Consider the following 17,288-nt stretch of genomic DNA (forward strand, 5'->3'; position numbering starts at 1 on the left):
AGACCCTATGGGGGAAAAAATAAACATTATTATTTTATACCTGTCACCCCAGCCCCAAACAAACCATACTGACACCGCAAATCACTAGCATGTTTCATGATGCAACCACATGATACGAGTCTAGATCCACTATGTCTCATACTTCGTGTCACTTTGCGCTTCTTTAAGTGCTTGGGCTCGTTCCATGTTTTCAGAGACCAAGCGTATTTTGAATCCATTCGCACTTTCGACAAAATCCAACATCTTTCATCATTACAGTTGCCAGGGGATTACGTTATGGGAAAACTAGGACTCCACAAGTTAAGAAGACACCCGGCGCGGCCCGGACAGCTGACCATTGTGTCGCTCAAATTGCCTTTCATGCCTCAAACACGATTGATCGAACCTCCAAAAACACCACAATCAGCTACTTTTGAGGATACTGAAATACTGAACGCCGAAAGGGTCAAGGTGAATGGACCTATGAATTTTGATACTGTGTATACCGAAGCTGATTATGAACTCGCGCTATCCACTTTTAATGACATCGTTAGACACTTCAAAATCCCAAACCAGTACTTAATGGAGCCCGCTACAGATTACATTGACTACTTACGTTGCACAATCAAAGAAACACACAAAGCAGAAAATAAACTCTTCAAATTCAGCAGACTCAAAAAGACGTTGTCCCTCAAATCGATGCGCAAAGATTACTCCAAAATACAGATGTCAAGAAATATGGACTTTCTGGCGTCCGTGTTTATCATATCATGTGAAAAAGGTCACCTGATTGAAAAGTTGACGCGGGAGCTTGAAAAGTCCGGTATAAAGCCACCAAAGGATAAAATACAACAGCATTTTGATGTTTTCAAAGATCGACTTATGTGTCTCAATAATAACCCGGGGATCTTTTTTGAGGTCTCCACGCCGCTAACGAACTTTGCTAGGCACTGTTTAGAAACTCGCAACCTCATCTTCACAAATTCCCCTGCGAGCAGATCGAGCCTGGTCGAGTTCTGGACCACATCTCTAAAGGAATACTCCATGGTATTAGATAAAAAAGACTGGACGAGAGCATACATTAACTACTCCTCTGCTAACGACTCAGAACTCCGCAGATTCATTGAAAGTTCTCCGACGAAGGAAGACATCGAGTTCTCTACGGAAAGCGAAATAAACACAACAGCAGACAAGTCATTGAATCAGGCTCCTTATTTAGTATTGATGGAAAACACCCAAGACACATCTCTTCCAGTTGAGCCAAACTTTAACCAACAATTTGAAATACTAGAGATCTCTGCTGATCCGTCAACAGATGAAGCCAGTTTACAATCATCGGAAAGTGTTCCATACCTGCTGGAGTCCGATTTAACAAGGAATGTTGAAAAGTCTCACCACATTGATACTGATAACACGACAGAAGGGTCCGTTATCGACTATGAGGAATGTGTACCGAAACAAGATATCTCATATCAATTTGATATAACATCCACCCCATCAAAGCCTCATAAACCGTTGAGTGCGGAGCGTGTTGAAGACCTAGCTTTTCCAGAGAAGATCAATAGATTTGAAATGATGGCTGGTAGATCGGCTGGAGAGAACGTCCTCATCGAAAGGCATGAAAACAGAAACGAATGTTCAATGGACGAGACCACAATATCATACGAAACTGTGCGATTGCAAAGAATGAGACTTTCCGAGCCGAATATCGAAAAAGACGAGATATTGCGCAACACACTTCAGCAGCTAAATTTGAAACGAAAATCTTCTGATTCGGAACTACATGAGTCAAGAAACCTGAGTGTCAAACAACGATTTGGACTTTTCCTTGATAGCCGATATAGGGAATTGTCGAGCACATCTGAGTTTAGATATCAGATCATCACCCCTCAAAAACTCTACGAGCGCCTTTCTGGAGGTGAAGCACGAAATTGGAATGCATTGCCCATGAAAGAGAAAGGTTCATATTATTTTGCATTCAAACGGCATTATGCCGAGCTTTTGAACCATGGCGAAAGATATGATAGGAGGCTTGTTGACTTAGTGGCAGAAGTGTGTTCTGAGTTTGAGTAGTGCTATATTTAATGTACATTAATGCGATTGATACTGTTTTCAGACCAGAAAACCTATAAAACATGCATCTAGGATCCTTTCATAATTCACCCATTTATGGTATTTGTTAAACAAAAACGTCCCGTCTTTTCCGGCACACTTCATCAAGATCTCAACACCCCCCGGATGGTAATCAAGATAGGGTGATAAATTGTATATCTTATGATTTAGACAAATCCAAAAATCATTCTCTTTATTATGTTTGTTCAGCTCCTCCTTTGTCACTCGCAATGGAAAATCTCTAGGATCAATGGAGCCTTTCATGTTCGATGTCTTCTTTTTTGTCTCCCAGTCTAGTGGTGAATGCCCTGGCTTCAATCTAATTTTTCGACGCGCGTTGGTAGTCATTATACTATCCATTGGCGAAACCGTGGGCACTACATTAGGTGTCACAGGACCGTTAGGGCTCAGATAGCTTCTCTGAGGGGCAGCAAGTCTAGTTAGGTTTTCCGCTCGCTGCTTCTTCAGCTGTTCTAGTTTCTCTCTGGCACTCATCTCAGCTTTCGCTGGCAATGGCGTCATGATTTGAATTAACAGAAAAATATTCGGGATCTAACACAGCCCTATATTATGGATTTGATCAGGCTGGGGAGCGATTCGGGCTGAGTTTCAGCGATTTCCGCTTCGTTCACCAACTTTCCCACCATAGTGTAATTCAGATGCTTTTTTGAAGGCTCGTTAAAGTCATCTATTTCGACATTGCGACTGTTAACAAATTTTATGGACGTCGATTCTTCGATAATGATTTTGTTGAGCGTGCTCTCAATCTGAATATCGAGGTAAACACCCATAGACTTGTGCAATCTCATCTGATGAGTTCTTCCAATAATAATACAGTTCTCTAGCTCTTCGGCGTACAGAAACGACTCAGAATGTATCATGAATATCGAATCGTTGCAGTTCTTCAAAGTAATAGCTCCGGCGGCCATATCTGCTGGGATAATTATTATCGAGTTCTTGATCTCAAAGAGTGATACACTCTGATGTGGCTTTTCGATGATGCATTTAATTCCGTCTTTCCCAATCATAGTCGGCGTACCAAAAGTTGAAGGCTGTGAAGACTCGATGTAGGACGATCTATTGTCTCTGCCTGGTTTATAACTGAACTTGAACTTCTTCTTATTGAAGAAACGTTTCTTGTCATCGAGAGACAATACCCAGATGTCAATTGTGCTTGTGATTTTTTTCAAGTCATACTGAGGTATTCCTCCAATCTCATGAATCTTGGTAACCCATTGCTTGAACTTGTTGATCTCCTCTCTAATCGATTTCCAATCTGTAAGTTCATCTGCATTACTTATCTGCTTCTCTATCACTACTGGTTAGCACCAAGGAATGAGTCACCTACATTTACTTTGCTCGTGAAATTTGTCCAACACTTCTTTGGCACTCATATCTATTTAATTGAATATTTAAATTGGACTATTTAATCTGCTGGATCTTTTAGATGCCTTTTTTTCTCCGGTCATTATATCATTAGTCAGTCGATCGAACTCTTCCATGCTTCGGGAGATATACTCAATGGATCTAGAGCCATCTTTTGCGAACATCAGTCTCAGAAAGATTTCTCTCGTGGTAAGGTCAAGGTTTTCCATCTGTACATCTGTCTCTTCTTCCAACAAGTCTTTGCGCTTCTTCTGAGTACTTTGCCGCGCTACGGACTTGGCCACACCACAGTTGGTACGAAAATTTCCCATCTGGAACCGTAACAAGCTCTCACATCTGTCAACGCACGATTTGTATTCTTTCTGTATGTCAGATAGAGTTTGATGGTATAGAGAGCGCATTTTCAGGAAACCATAAAAGTCTAAGGTCAACAGTGAGTCGTGTCGCTGGGAAGTCAAGTGAGAGCAAACCAAAGCAAACAGTTTATAAACCCAAGAAACCACTCGCTCAAAGTCGTCTACGGCGAGTATTTCTGGCGACACAGGTGCAATACTAACTGAATCTATCATTGAGCACAATTCATCGTGTTTGCTTCGTATCCTTCTGAGATATGAAAGGGGGGGAATAGCTAAATCAGTGGCATGACGCACTATTTGAGACCAGATATAGAGCAGTAAATCATCAATTGCTAAGCAATTCAAAATAGGCTTTAGCTGAGACACCTTTGTATTGATCTGGTCACAAGTTTCCACCACGCTCTTATCTATGATCTGCTCAGGGTTATCTTCTGCTTTGAGAAAATCACCAATCTTACATATATCCAAGTTCATTGCTCTCATTTCGGATAGGGTGGATTTGGTGAACAGTGTTTTGATACTCCCACAAATATCTGAACCTAAGAAAGGTATTATTCTTTGGATTGACGCCATTAATGTAGCTCGAGTCGTCCCAATGAAATGAAGCGGATCAGTCAATAAGGTCTCATGCCAGTAGGACCATTTCAAACTGATAAAGTCGCTGTTTGTCAGTGTGAGAGTATTTTCGGTTCCAATACTCGTGGAATTTAGATCTAAGTCATATGCGAAGTTCGCTACCACATTATTATTTGCGACCAGTTCAAATCTTATCACTTGAGAGTCCTTGTTATCAATGACCGCAAGAAACTCTTCTTGCCATTGAGGTAGCCAGTCACCGCGAATGGCTCTGGTTCTTTGGCTAAGACAGCCGGAGATTTGTACATATGAAGTGGGTGCAAATTTATCAGTCAGAATTTCTGCACTTTTGACCTTCACAACAATTAATCTGCTGCCTATATTTGTCTTGGACGATTCCATCACGGAAGACATGTCCTCAATTACATCGTCGCAAAAAATCATATCCAGTTTTTGGAGTATGGCATACAAGTTGCTTATCTTCACGTAGTACACCTGGTCCACATCAGATGCATCTGTTTCCTGAAAATTGGTTATGATATCCAGAGTCAAATGCTCACAATATTCGTTTAGAATGTTACAGATGGTTCCACACACCAGTGTAAAAAGAGTGGCGTTTTGCAATTTGTCAGTCCATTTCAACCGCTCCACTTTGGACAAATAACGAAAGAAAACGTTGAAAAGTGAAACAATGCTTTTGTTGCTGTAAGATGGATCTTTGGATAACTCGAAAGTTTCTGCCTGTAGCACTTCAGAAGCTTCATCGATCATATCCAAGCACCAATCCTGACACAGTGAGTAATAGTCAGGATAAAAGTACGGCTCCACAATTTTGGAGAATTCGTGTAAAGGAAATCGGGCTAAGTCCCGAACTTGCACCATCTTTGAGAGGATGCACTTCATGGTTTCAGTGTTCGTGGGAATTTTGTAGTTCCTAATCCATTTTCCGGAACCATCCATTATGGTTTCGGTAATTAGGGAGCTTACCAGTCTTCTAGTATCGGTAAGAGATCTTTTTGCAAGATCATACTTGACAATCCAGAAATCCCACAAAGTATCAAACTGCAACGGTATGTTAGTTGACAAATACTGTAAATCTTTGAGCACACAATTTAGCAGCATTGAAACGTTTTCAAGGGTGACCGAGTTTTTTTCGATACTAGATGTCATTGCTTTATAGCGCTTCTTGGATATTTTCGGAAGGTTTAGCGTAATGGTCAGTTTGGAGTGCTCTGAAATTCCAAAAAAGCTTGTGCTGTGAACCTCTTTGAGTTTGGTAACGATCTCTTTCAAGGTAGCGGGATTGAATAAATCATCCATAATGGGGGCTAGGCTTTGCACGATCGGAGTATTCAGGCTTTCTGTGATTCCTACTTGTGACTTGATAGGGATAGGCCACATTTCTGGCTTGAATGGAAGCCCGCTAAAATCTAATAAAGTTCTTGCAAGCTTCAAAGCATCATCTTTGCGAATGTAATCACGCCTTCTGAGGTAAGCTCTGATAACTGACATGAAAACTTCGTAGCCATCTAGTTGCCAAACAAACATGCAATCTTTGATGATTTCCTGACAGACAGGGCACATTGTGGAACCATTCATAAATACGTCGAGCACAGAATCGAAAGTCTGGTAACGGTTTTTCGGACTTACAGGGCGTGGAGAAGATTTACTCACGTTGAAGTGAAATCGCTCTTGCTGAAATCTGTCCAAGGCTTTGCGAAAAAAACGCATTCTACCCTGAAGCCATTCACGATAATCGCCCGGATCAGAAAAATCAGACTCCTTGAAGCGATGTCTTGTATCCTTCTTCTCTAGTTCATAGATGATGTCCACTTCTCGGCATTCACCCTTTAAGGCCAAAACACGATTGTTTAGATGCAGAAACTCGACGCCGTACACCTTGGAGATAACCTCAAATTTTGGTAAGTCTTGGATCCTTATTTGAGGATAAAATCTCTTAGCGCAAATTTCGTTCCTGTGCATTATGAGTATGTCCTTCTGCTGACTGGAGGACCTCAAAATGAGTAGATAGTCAATGAATCGAGCAAGATAAACGAGATGAACAGATGCATTGGACGGATCTCTCGCATGAATGTTCTTTGCTGCCACCAACTGAAAGTCGTTTATCAGTCTGTTAATATCTTGTTCCACAGGATTGTATAGAGTCCTGAATGTGAGTAGCATGGAGATAAATATTTTTCGCTCCTCGGCGCTCATACCCCAATCTTCTATCTCCGTATGGTAGCCCTTAGCAAGCGAGTCTAGCTTATTTGCCAGCTCAATGAAGAAGGTTTCGGGCTTCTCATTAGAAGCATGCAACCGGCCGAGTATTCTCTTTCTGGAGTTTTTGGTCTCCCCGGAGCTTCGTGAACTCTTTGAACCGCTGGAGCTGGTGGATTGATCAGAGACCCTTCTTTTCACATCCATAGTAGAGATCCCCACAATCTCCGCAATGCTGTGACTCAGAAATCGAGGATCACTTTTGTACATCAAGTAGACTGCTTTTATGAGTGGGTCGAGTGATGCAATGGCTTCCATGAAAGTCGAATAAATCTATCCAAATTCAGGAACAAGAATGTACATATTTTTTTCGGGCTGAACATAATGCAACTAATTTTTGTATATTGTTAGCCACAGAGGCGGTGCAGAAGAGGAACGGAGAGATCTTTAGCACGGTCCAGGCTAACAGCTTAGTTTCGGTGCTCGCATCGGCTAGAAAACAAAAGTTGGCTCTGGTTTCAGCAATCTTCCGTACAACGAGTGAAAGAAATCAATTGTAAATACCCCTTTTGGAGCATATTTCAACGTAAATATTTTTGATAATATTGTTTAGAAAATATTGATAGTATATCAATGTCCTCTTCGAGCGATGTTTCCAAGCGACGCCGAACCACGAACGGTCATAAAAACGACCATCAGACACTTGACAACCAGGTCAACGAATACCTTAATGATATGAACTATGTCGACGATGTACAGAATGACGTCCGAATACACAATTTTGGCGTTGATTTGTCGTCTCTCAACAACGAAGACTTCCACATAGATCCTTCCATTGCCAACGAGGATACCAAGCAGCAAGTACAGGAAAATATCAGTGCAGCCGCAGCGGCAGTGGTAGCGTACCAAGAGACTCGGCGAGCTAACGATGAGAAACAGTCAGATAAGCCATCTCACGTCAACGAAAACAGCTCGTTTCGCCTTTTGGAGGTTCCCGAGAACGTGGACCCTAAGAAGATGTGTCGGTTCTGCGGCAAGACTTTTGCTCACCCGGGGTCCCTTGGTAGACATTTGGACAACCGCAAAGGGTCTCCAATGCATCCAGCGGACCAGATCGAACGAATTCGTTCCAATGTGGCTAGACGCGGCAACCCTGAGGAAGTACGTGCACGCAGAGCAGAACGGGCACGTCTGTACAATAGGAGAGACTACGTGAAGCTGAAGAATAGAGAAAGAAGACGAACACAGAGCAAGGTCTACAGAGTTAGGGAGAACGCACAGTTACAATTCTATAAGAGCATAAGTACGCCTTTTTTGGCTGCACATCCCTCGTTTCCACGTATGGTGTTATTTTTCCTTGCTCCCAAAGATTGGCCTCATGATCCTCCAACGTTTCAAACGCATGAGACGTTGATCATGCATCTTGACTCAGATCCCGAGCTACGCAAGCGCTTACCGTATTTATCGGCCAACTTGGGAATTGACGATTACAAAGAGAAATTGAAAACCGCGTACGAGAATTGGATGACTCTGTCGAACGAAGCGAAAAAAGAAATGTGGAGCCGAGAACAGCGTCTGTGTGCCCAGGACGCACTAGGCAGCCTAAGTCTATTTGATTTTGCAATCAGAGAGAAATGGGCCCATAAGCTCACCAACGATAAGAAACAGGAGATAATGCAGAGCACCAAGTCGGAGAGTATGGGCTCTCCAAATTACAATGACTCCTCCGATTCCGATTCCAGTCGAGACGTCAAAAATGTGCTATGTCCCGATGAATTCGCCGCGGTGGCAGCTGCAGCGGCAGCTGTTGTCAACAATCATGATGAGTGAAAGCGCACACTGTATAATCAAACAACTTACAACTGTATAAATACGAATATTTATATTTTTTCAGGCTGTGTATCTCTTTCAGATATTGGAGGCTATTTTAAATCTATGTTAGTGGAGAAATATTCCTAACAAAATGCCTAGTCTTGTGGAAGCACCTGCCGAGCCATATGCAAGGCCAGTGAGGACTAAAATTCAGCTGGCCCTGGATTCTGACGGCAAGTCAGAATATGTGAGTCTGAACAGTCAAATATATGAGCTTATCTATGGCGATTTATCAGATAATAAAGCCAGATTCGTTTCGCTACAGTTATTGGGCAGCCCGCTATTTGTCGAATCCCAGCTGTTCAGAGCAGAACTTGATAGTCAACTTCCACAGAACAGTATTGAACTGCATAGCCCCAGGATCTCCAGCAAGTATGGATCTGATTTCATTCTGGAAAACTGCATTATAGTTCCGGTGACAAAAGTGCTGTCGCTGACGTCTGTCATTGTGAGTTTCCCTCATGAAGTCTACCAGCTTCTTGAAAGATATTCTAAGGAGCGTTTATTGGAGCTCATTGCCAGTGAAAAAGGATTTGGCGCGGGCCACACCTTGATTCGCAAAAGCGACTTTCTGAATATTCTGCATGGCCAAATTATCCATTGTGAGCCTGTTGACCAAGGATTATTATCTTTAGAAACCAATTTGGTGATCGTGAAACAGCCGGAAGGTGTAAAGAGAGGAAGAAGCATAAAATCACAAGAGTCTCGTCTTGATGCTTCGCAGTTCCGTATAGCTACGCCTACGGACATCTCCGTTTCCAGCCCTGATTTGGGGGATCTAACATTCGATGACACTTCAATATTCAGCAACTTGGCGCTTCAGCCTTTAGAGCTTCGAACTGGCTTTTTGAAGTACAACACGTTGATGGAATGTACAAACATTCCGGAATCCTCTCACGAACTCGATAACGAGGACGATCAGCTTTTCGCCTGCGTATGCTCTTCAGTTTTGCAGAAAATTGGCTGCTTTAGCGGTGATCTTGTGCAGCTGCAAACCTGTGATTGTGGAGCCGGGATTGTGTGCGCATGTGATAAAAGTTCAAGGGAAAAGATAACCATAAGGGTATTTTCACTGGCAGACCCAAACGACTTTGATCCGGAAAAATTGTATCTATCGCCTGTTTTTCTCAACAGTATAGGAAACCCTCGCAAGGTCTTCGTAAGGAGATTCTCTAGTCAGCGACAAAATGGCGATCTCGTCTGTGAAAAACTCGAAAATCATCTGCCTCTGGCCAAAGAGGTAGTAATTGCAAGAGTTGCATCTCCAATAACTCTTGACAAAACAATGCAGCATTTATTCTTGGCGAACCTCAAGTCATACTTTGAATCAAAACATCGGGTGATTGTGAAAGACCAGTACATCCCCGTGCCAATAGACACCGTGTTGGCAAAGTCCCTTTTCAGCACGTACAATGCATCGGGCGACGAGACGCAGCCTGCCATCATTCCCCAAGGAATACCTAACGAGCTCGCCTGGTTCAAAATCACAGATGGAACTACAGATACGGATGATGGCAAGAGCATGGTAGCAGGAAAACAGTACATTATCGATCCTTCCAAAACGAGAATGATCCAGTCTGGAGTCTGCTCTGACAAAGTACCCTTGAGCGAAGGTATATCCTACAGTCAGTTGAGAGATTATTTTGAGCTTCCTCGACAATTCGCTTATCCCTGCTTGAGAATTTCTAGCGTGCTCACGTTCCCTTATGCAAACCAGTTGCGCAAGATTGTGAATGTTGCTTTCCGTATCAGAGACAACAGCAGCCATAGGTCAACATTGCAAACTACCGTTCTCCTCTCCAGTATGGCAAGATGCGTGGGCAAAGCAACAGTTGTCAGACGCATTGCCACAGAATTTGGAGCAAACCTGCTCGAGCTAGACGCGTACGAGCTTCTCAACCAATCATCTGTTAGTAAGACCATTGGAACGATTCGGGGCAAGTCTGACAGGGTTGTTGACAGTTGTTGCTCGGTAATACTTTTTGTCAGACACATCGAAGCGCTTGCAAAAAAGCCAGACCCTAATCAGCAACAGAAAGACTCCATGTCTTTGAGGCTTGCTGAATTGATCGACGAATACACATCGAAAGGCGTCATTTTTATTGGGTCCACAAATGACGCTGATGCCATCTCTGACCTGATCAGGTCAAAGCTCAAGTTTGACATTAATATCAATGTCCCCACCGAGCCAGAACGAAAATTGATTCTGACACACTTGCTAGATGATCTGAAAACTAAGGACAAAACACCTGTACTTTTAAGACCTGACGTTTCTCTTGACACGTTGGCACTTCAAAGCGCGGGATTGACGGCGAACGACCTAGTGTCTATTGTGGACAATACAATCGCTATAGCAGTCGAGCGGCTTGAGAGGCTCTCGGAGGAACAAGAGATCAATTGGGAGCAACTTTTATCCTTCAACGGTGGTCGCATCAAGCTTACACCCGAAGATTTCGAAACCTCCATCAATGATGCCAGAAATAAATTCAGCGACATGATCGGCACTCCTAGAATACCAGACGTCAAATGGGAAGATGTTGGAGGACTGGATCTTGTCAAGGACGAGATTCTGGATACGATTGAAATGCCACTCAAACATCCAGAATTATTCAGCAAGGGAATGAAGAAAAGAAGCGGTATCCTGTTCTATGGGCCTCCTGGGACAGGAAAAACTCTGCTGGCAAAGGCAATTGCTACCAATTTTGCTCTCAACTTTTTCTCCGTGAAAGGCCCAGAGCTATTGAATATGTACATTGGAGAATCGGAAGCAAATGTGCGGCGAGTGTTTCAAAAAGCTCGCGACGCGAAACCTTGCGTGATCTTCTTCGACGAGCTGGACTCGGTTGCTCCCAAGAGAGGAAATCAAGGAGATTCTGGGGGAGTGATGGATCGTATCGTTTCTCAGCTTCTAGCAGAATTAGATGGCATGAGTGGAGCCGAAGGAGGAGACGGAGTGTTTGTCGTTGGTGCCACCAACCGGCCAGATTTGCTAGACGAGGCCCTTTTGCGCCCGGGAAGATTTGACAAAATGCTTTATTTGGGAATTGCGGACACCCATGTCAAGCAAGCTAAAATCATACAGGCACTGACGCGAAAGTTCCAACTCGATCCCGCGGTCAATCTCAACAAAATCGCCGAAACCTGTCCATTCACATATACGGGAGCAGATTTCTACGCTTTATGCTCCGACGCAATGCTGAACGCCATGACTAGAACTGCTGGTACGGTGGAGAAGAAGATTGATGAGTACAATTGTGATCGTGCTGTCGGCGATAAGATCAGCACGCGGTACTGGTTTGATAACATCGCGAAGCCCGAGGACACAGAAGTACTGGTGAAAGCAGAAGATTTCGCCAAAGCTAGAGATGAACTGGTTCCATCGGTATCGGCAGAAGAGCTCCAGCACTATCTATCAGTGCGCGAGAACTTTGAGGGAGGCAAGACCCAGGAAAATGTGCATGAAGTACCTGATGGGGCCGACATCGTAATCTCACATGGCTAACATTTAGTTGAATATCGTAAGCGACTTCATTAATGCGTCTTTAGCCGTCTCCCAGCTCTTGTCGTCAAGCTCGACCTGTAGATTTTTCCACCTGAGCCAAATATTGATGTTTGATGAAGTGCCCCCACCCTTTTCCGATGGCTCTCCCAATACCTCCAGCAAACACTTTCCGCTAAACCCCGAATCGAGTTCATAAGGCAGAGCCAATTGACATGGTCTGAACGACTTGTTCCTGAAGAAAAAATCAATACTGTCTACTTTATTATTGATTATAACGAAGCTGACCCCGGCATCGTAGAAGTTGTAAATTTCGCAGTCTCTGAGTACCACTTTTGTTGCGCTATTGATGTCCAAGCCAAACCTTTGAAGCAAAACTGGCTCAATGTTCTTTCCCAAGAGGCTTATCCATTCGTCTGACATGCCCCAACTTAAGTAGTGCAACCTCCAAATATAGTGGACGAAAAATATTGTTCATTCATTTCATACATCATGGAGTCTCCGTTGATTTCGACTTTTGGTGAGCGCTTAGAGTCGTTTCCAAGCTCTACCGAGGACTATACAAAATTAAGACATAGAGTCTCGAACAGGCTTGCGAAGCTCCGCCGTGCTCTCAATATCCAAACCAAGGACACCAAAAACTACAAGGCTAAAGAAAAGACTTCCTCAATTAGTCCAGAGAATTACGAAATGGACCCAAGATTTGGTGATGTCCTTCTATATCTGGTTGAAAGAGACCTTGTGTTTGTGGAGGAGATCACATATGGCCAGATCGAGTACTCAAGAACCACAAAGACATTGACCATATCTAAATTGAAGAAAGCTCGTCAGCATGCTAAGCAACTACTTTCTCTGTTGACGAACGAGCAAGACGATCTCAAAGTGCTAGCAATTTTAATTTTAGCCAGCTATGTTGAAGGTCGCTTGGCATTTTCGCGTAGCAAATGGACAGAGGCCGCATTCGCTTTGTCGGTCGCTCGTTGCTCGTTGCAGTACTTGTCCCAGACGGAAGCCTCTGACTTGTACACCCAGATCATCGAGGGGTACATTGATTCTGAGCTGAAAATTTGCGCGTTGAAGCTCGAGAACGACAGAAATCCCGACCTGCTCCAATTCTCAAAGACCTATGCCACCAAAAACACCATTACTTATTTGAGTAAGGCTATCGACATTGTTACGACCAAAGATGGAGATGTTCTCAAGCCTATCTCCAAGACCACACTGGTCGATTCAGTTTCCTGGTTCGAATTCAGTGCTCCAGTGAAAGATTTAGATCTTGCAAGAGCTATTACCAAAGCACAAACCGAGGAAAAGAATGTGGTGGAGACTGATCCTGCATCTTTTGACAAATCGTTTTTGCTTTGGACGGATGCATCGAACTCCCACAAAAGCTCATTGAAGGGCGGCATAGATTCTGCTGACGATGAGAATCAGGACAAGTATGTGATAATGACGTACATCGATTACCACCAGCTGCTCCTTAGAATTAGAAGAAATATTTCCCTACTCAACAGAGTGAATGCGAAACTGAACAAGAAAAAAACAGTCTCAAAAGCTGCCTTTTTGGAGAACGCTAAGGAATGCATCAAACTGTACGAAGATGTCATCTCTTCATTTAGAGAGCTCACAGAGCTCTCGGGTGTGGCCCATAATGAAAGTCTTTACTCTTCTCTTCTATCTCTGCGAGCATATTTCTCTGCGCTGAAAACTTACAAGCTGGCCAAGTCTTACTTGATATCCCACAAGTATGCAGAGTCACTCGCCTTGCTCAATAAAACTGTGGAAACCGTCAAAGAAGCAAAACCATTGGAGGAGGAGTTTGAGGGAGGCATTCCAAACAACCAGGAGATTGAAAAATTCAAGTCTGAGTCCACTTCTCTGTTCACAAAAGTTCACGTTCTTACCGTTTACTTCACCAAAGAAAATCACGAGCCTCTTCTTGGAGACTATCTTATCGATAATGTCGATTCATTTCCAGATCTAACCAACGAAGAGTTACTTGCAAAAATTGCCGATCTCGATGCTAGGGTGAAACCTGTGGGAGTGAAGCCTGTGTTGTTTGACGTCGCATTCAATTATATAGACTACGACTCAGATTTATCCAAGGTGACCGCCAGTGACTCAAAGTCGGACAAGAAAGCCGGCTTTTTTGGTCTCTTTGGACGCTAAATTTGTCTAGCTATGTAATATCCATAAAGAAAAAAATAAGTCAAGCAAATTAGTTTTGGGGTTATTATTTGTTGGATGCAGTCACTTAGCACAGTGGATAACGATTCCAGCCATGCATGCTATATATGCTTGGCTGGAAAAGACGAGCTTGCACCATTTTGTAACCGCAAAGAGTCCAATGATTGGGTTAAGCCTTGCAAATGCTCGCTTGTGGCGCACCGAAAGTGTTTCTTATCGTGGGTTTCCAGTCTTGATCTACAAAAGAGAAGACAAGAAGATGACGTCGGATCTGGTGATCCCAGCACCAGACCAGGTACCCTCATGTTTAATTACAATATACAGAGTCTTTTTTTCGGGTTGCCTCTTATCAAGAAATCAGAGATTATCACTGTCTTCATTGACTGTCCTCAATGCAAACGTCAATTATGTTTCCAGACCCCAAATTCTCGTATTCTGAATATAAGACAGACGATCGACGCAGGTATATCCAACATTATGCGTGTGGGGATCTCCTCTACCGTGATATCGTCGTCGGTCGCCTCCGTCAGCATGGGATTTTTAGTCGGTCTCAGTGCAACGGGTCTCCGAGTCATGCAAATGGTGACTCCGCAGAGTGTGCAGCTATCCCTCTTTGATGTCAAAAACACCACAACGCGAACTTTAGTCTCCGCATTGGATAAAGGGCTGATTCCTATACCTAAGTTTCTTATTATTACCGCTTCTATACCACTATACTTGGTGTACATGAGAATGAGCGTTTTGGGTACTGGCCCGGTGAACATGATTGGAAGAGTGTTTCCTTTGCTCCTTTATCGGGACTATCAGGACCTAAAGGATAATCCGGCAAAGAAGGTTCTACTTTTGACTTTACCTCTCCAATATCTTTATAGGGCGATCTACAGCTTGACCCTCAACAGGCTTTATTACAGATGGTGTAAGCAAGTTCAGCCCTGTTTTATTGCCGACAGGTTGTCACTAAAAGAGCTGGAACGCATAGAAGAAGAGAATAGGGAAGAATTTGCGTACTTAGAGGCAGAGAAGGACACAAAATCTTCGAAACCAACAGGCTCTGGGTTGTCCGGGCTATTACAAAAACTATTCAGAGCGCTGACTTCTAATTCCATCATCAGAAGGATTCATCTTTCCAGACTCAGACGGGAATTAGTCAACTGTTTCAAGTTTGACTATTCCAAGGTTTTCCAGGGGTCGCAATTTTACTTCTTTTTAGCATCCACACTATCATGGCCGTATTTAGGCGAGATGGTCAGTAGACATTTGATATCCAGGATACCTCACATCAATGACTTTTTGAACAAGCACATCAACACACCAGATGAGGCGGAGTTTCTGAGAAACTTGGTCGGATGCGTCGCAGTTGTCGTGCTGAAAGACTTCGTCAACTTGTATTTCAACTACAAAAAATTCAAACAGTTGCGAGATGTCGACGTTGTCAGTGGATTGAACGATGACTTCATGCAATACATTAACGACAAATACCATCAAGGAGAAGATGTTAACTAGAGAAGGCTCAAATAATGACGTATGACGCGAATCACCATTTTTAAATAGTAATTTACACTCTCTTTCTTCTTCCAACGTGAGCCTGGAAACCAGTTTTGATCGACGACACCGACTTGGTGGAACCACAGGCGCGACACACAATGAAATGCAGTCTGTTGGTGCTTTCTCTTTTGAGCTCTGTGTTCATGGACTTGCAAGTCTTGCAGATAACATATTCCTGGATGTATCTTCTCAGCACACTCTCGATATTCTTTGCTTGGAATCTTCCCTTGATAATGAGTCTCTTCTCACCATCAATAGAACCTGAAGTACCCAACTCTGCAAACAAATATTGAATGAGATGCTCTGGGTTTCTTTGCAAGACAGAAGCGATCGTCTGCACATTGGCGAACATGGTCTTCTTATTACCTTCTCTGGCCACCTCAGGGGGAGGGATCTTAAGCTTAGTCTGCTGGCCTCCAGCCAATTCAGGGTTCTTTTCTTTGAGAATGCTGTAAAATCTTGAAAGAAGATTTTCATATGCCAGAACTGTATTAGTGAGAGAGTCTTCTGATTGTGATTGCTGTAATTGATCAGTCGAGGGAGATGATTGATCGTCAGCATGAATACCAGCTTTTTCCAATTGTTTGTCAAAGTCATCTGCTTCACTGGATTTGGTGCTCTTCTTCTTCTTCTTCTTCAACTTAAGGCCTTCGAGTCCGTCGACAAGCTCATCCACTGGTTCTGGGGTATCGGTTTCTTTTGTCTTCTTCTTTTTCTTCTTGAGAGTCGAGAACATTTCGTCTAAATTTTCCTCAGATGGTGTGGTAACCTCCTCAGCATCAGTTTTGCTCTTGACCTTCTTCTTCTTCTTTAGCGATGGATCAAATCCCAAGTCTTCCGACATACTGTGATTCGCAGCAGTTTTACCGTTACAAAATTTTTCAACATAACACTTTCTGAGCTCCTAAAGCCGGGTAAGCCCGACATGATAGCACGTAACATTAAATAAATCTATTCACAACTGATTAGCCTCAAGCCCCTGACGGATACCTTCCACTTCATGCGATTCTTCCGTTGCCTTCCTGATCTCTGTTCCCTCCTTGTACTGCACTTTTTGTGCGGGTTCGTCATCGTCCTGCTTAACATCAAACGTCTCCAGGAAATACTTTTCCACTTCAGGTTTGTTATTCTTCTCTGCCTCGTAGATAGCGTCGTGGCTAAAGATATTTTTGAGGAATGGGTCCGCGCCAAACTCGCAAAGTACCTTGATCGTCTTTACGTGCCCATTATACGCTGCCCAATGCAGCGCTGTATTTCCCGATTCATTCTGTTTATTAACTAGATATTGTGCATCATCCTTAGAAAGCAGTTCCAAAAGGTATTGACACACCTGGTCATATCCATTCGCCGCTGCCATGTGTATAGGGGTAGCTAAAGTGTATTCATCCTTGATGCTCATTAGTGTTTGCGGATCGACAAATTTCTCAAAGATTTCCTTTAGGGAGTCAAGATCTCCTACTCTAGCCTCGTATATAATATCATCCATGTCTTCTTGAGACAGAGTCTTTTGCAAGTCAACCATATTGGATAGATTATCGAAGCTATATTTTTTTTAT

At 43.2% G+C, this 17,288-nt stretch overlaps 11 protein-coding genes across 11 annotated transcripts; 5 read left to right on the top strand and 6 right to left on the bottom strand.

The window, feature by feature from the left end:
• Positions 1-96: 96 nt before the first annotated feature.
• Positions 97-2,052, top strand: KL928_000933 (uncharacterized protein; the record flags this gene model as incomplete). The annotated part of the gene is made up of 1 exon (XM_043206683.1): positions 97-2,052. One exon carries the CDS (start codon positions 97-99, stop codon positions 2,050-2,052), a length of 1,956 nt encoding a protein of 651 aa, XP_043061392.1.
• A 39-nt stretch (positions 2,053-2,091) lies between these two features.
• On the bottom strand, positions 2,092-2,613 carry KL928_000934 (uncharacterized protein; the record flags this gene model as incomplete). Its single annotated transcript, XM_043206684.1, has 1 exon — positions 2,092-2,613. One exon carries the CDS (start codon positions 2,611-2,613, stop codon positions 2,092-2,094), a length of 522 nt encoding a protein of 173 aa, XP_043061393.1.
• A 41-nt stretch (positions 2,614-2,654) lies between these two features.
• Positions 2,655-3,485, bottom strand: KL928_000935 (uncharacterized protein; the record flags this gene model as incomplete). The annotated part of the gene is made up of 2 exons (XM_043206685.1): positions 2,655-3,387; positions 3,469-3,485. The coding sequence occupies 2 exons, from the start codon at positions 3,483-3,485 to the stop codon at positions 2,655-2,657; spliced, it is 750 nt and encodes a 249-aa protein (XP_043061394.1).
• An 18-nt stretch (positions 3,486-3,503) lies between these two features.
• KL928_000936 (uncharacterized protein) lies at positions 3,504-6,947 on the bottom strand (the record flags this gene model as incomplete). The annotated part of the gene is made up of 1 exon (XM_043206686.1): positions 3,504-6,947. One exon carries the CDS (start codon positions 6,945-6,947, stop codon positions 3,504-3,506), a length of 3,444 nt encoding a protein of 1,147 aa, XP_043061395.1.
• A 315-nt stretch (positions 6,948-7,262) lies between these two features.
• KL928_000937 (uncharacterized protein) lies at positions 7,263-8,459 on the top strand (the record flags this gene model as incomplete). The annotated part of the gene is made up of 1 exon (XM_043206687.1): positions 7,263-8,459. The coding sequence occupies one exon, from the start codon at positions 7,263-7,265 to the stop codon at positions 8,457-8,459; it is 1,197 nt and encodes a 398-aa protein (XP_043061396.1).
• Positions 8,460-8,592: 133 nt separating this feature from the next.
• KL928_000938 (uncharacterized protein) lies at positions 8,593-12,003 on the top strand (the record flags this gene model as incomplete). Its single annotated transcript, XM_043206688.1, has 1 exon — positions 8,593-12,003. One exon carries the CDS (start codon positions 8,593-8,595, stop codon positions 12,001-12,003), a length of 3,411 nt encoding a protein of 1,136 aa, XP_043061397.1.
• Positions 12,004-12,006: 3 nt separating this feature from the next.
• KL928_000939 (uncharacterized protein) lies at positions 12,007-12,423 on the bottom strand (the record flags this gene model as incomplete). Its single annotated transcript, XM_043206689.1, has 1 exon — positions 12,007-12,423. The coding sequence occupies one exon, from the start codon at positions 12,421-12,423 to the stop codon at positions 12,007-12,009; it is 417 nt and encodes a 138-aa protein (XP_043061398.1).
• A 69-nt stretch (positions 12,424-12,492) lies between these two features.
• KL928_000940 (uncharacterized protein) lies at positions 12,493-14,169 on the top strand (the record flags this gene model as incomplete). Its single annotated transcript, XM_043206691.1, has 1 exon — positions 12,493-14,169. One exon carries the CDS (start codon positions 12,493-12,495, stop codon positions 14,167-14,169), a length of 1,677 nt encoding a protein of 558 aa, XP_043061399.1.
• A 75-nt stretch (positions 14,170-14,244) lies between these two features.
• On the top strand, positions 14,245-15,690 carry KL928_000941 (uncharacterized protein; the record flags this gene model as incomplete). Its single annotated transcript, XM_043206692.1, has 1 exon — positions 14,245-15,690. One exon carries the CDS (start codon positions 14,245-14,247, stop codon positions 15,688-15,690), a length of 1,446 nt encoding a protein of 481 aa, XP_043061400.1.
• A 52-nt stretch (positions 15,691-15,742) lies between these two features.
• KL928_000942 (uncharacterized protein) lies at positions 15,743-16,576 on the bottom strand (the record flags this gene model as incomplete). Its single annotated transcript, XM_043206693.1, has 1 exon — positions 15,743-16,576. The coding sequence occupies one exon, from the start codon at positions 16,574-16,576 to the stop codon at positions 15,743-15,745; it is 834 nt and encodes a 277-aa protein (XP_043061401.1).
• Positions 16,577-16,687: 111 nt separating this feature from the next.
• On the bottom strand, positions 16,688-17,254 carry KL928_000943 (uncharacterized protein; the record flags this gene model as incomplete). The annotated part of the gene is made up of 1 exon (XM_043206694.1): positions 16,688-17,254. One exon carries the CDS (start codon positions 17,252-17,254, stop codon positions 16,688-16,690), a length of 567 nt encoding a protein of 188 aa, XP_043061402.1.
• Positions 17,255-17,288: the final 34 nt, after the last annotated feature.

This window comes from Ogataea angusta, assembly GCF_019207475.1.
Source record: "Ogataea angusta isolate 61-244 chromosome Unknown 61-244_NODE_2_length_1002155_cov_89.706849, whole genome shotgun sequence".
NCBI classification, from domain to species: domain Eukaryota; kingdom Fungi; phylum Ascomycota; class Pichiomycetes; order Pichiales; family Pichiaceae; genus Ogataea; species Ogataea angusta.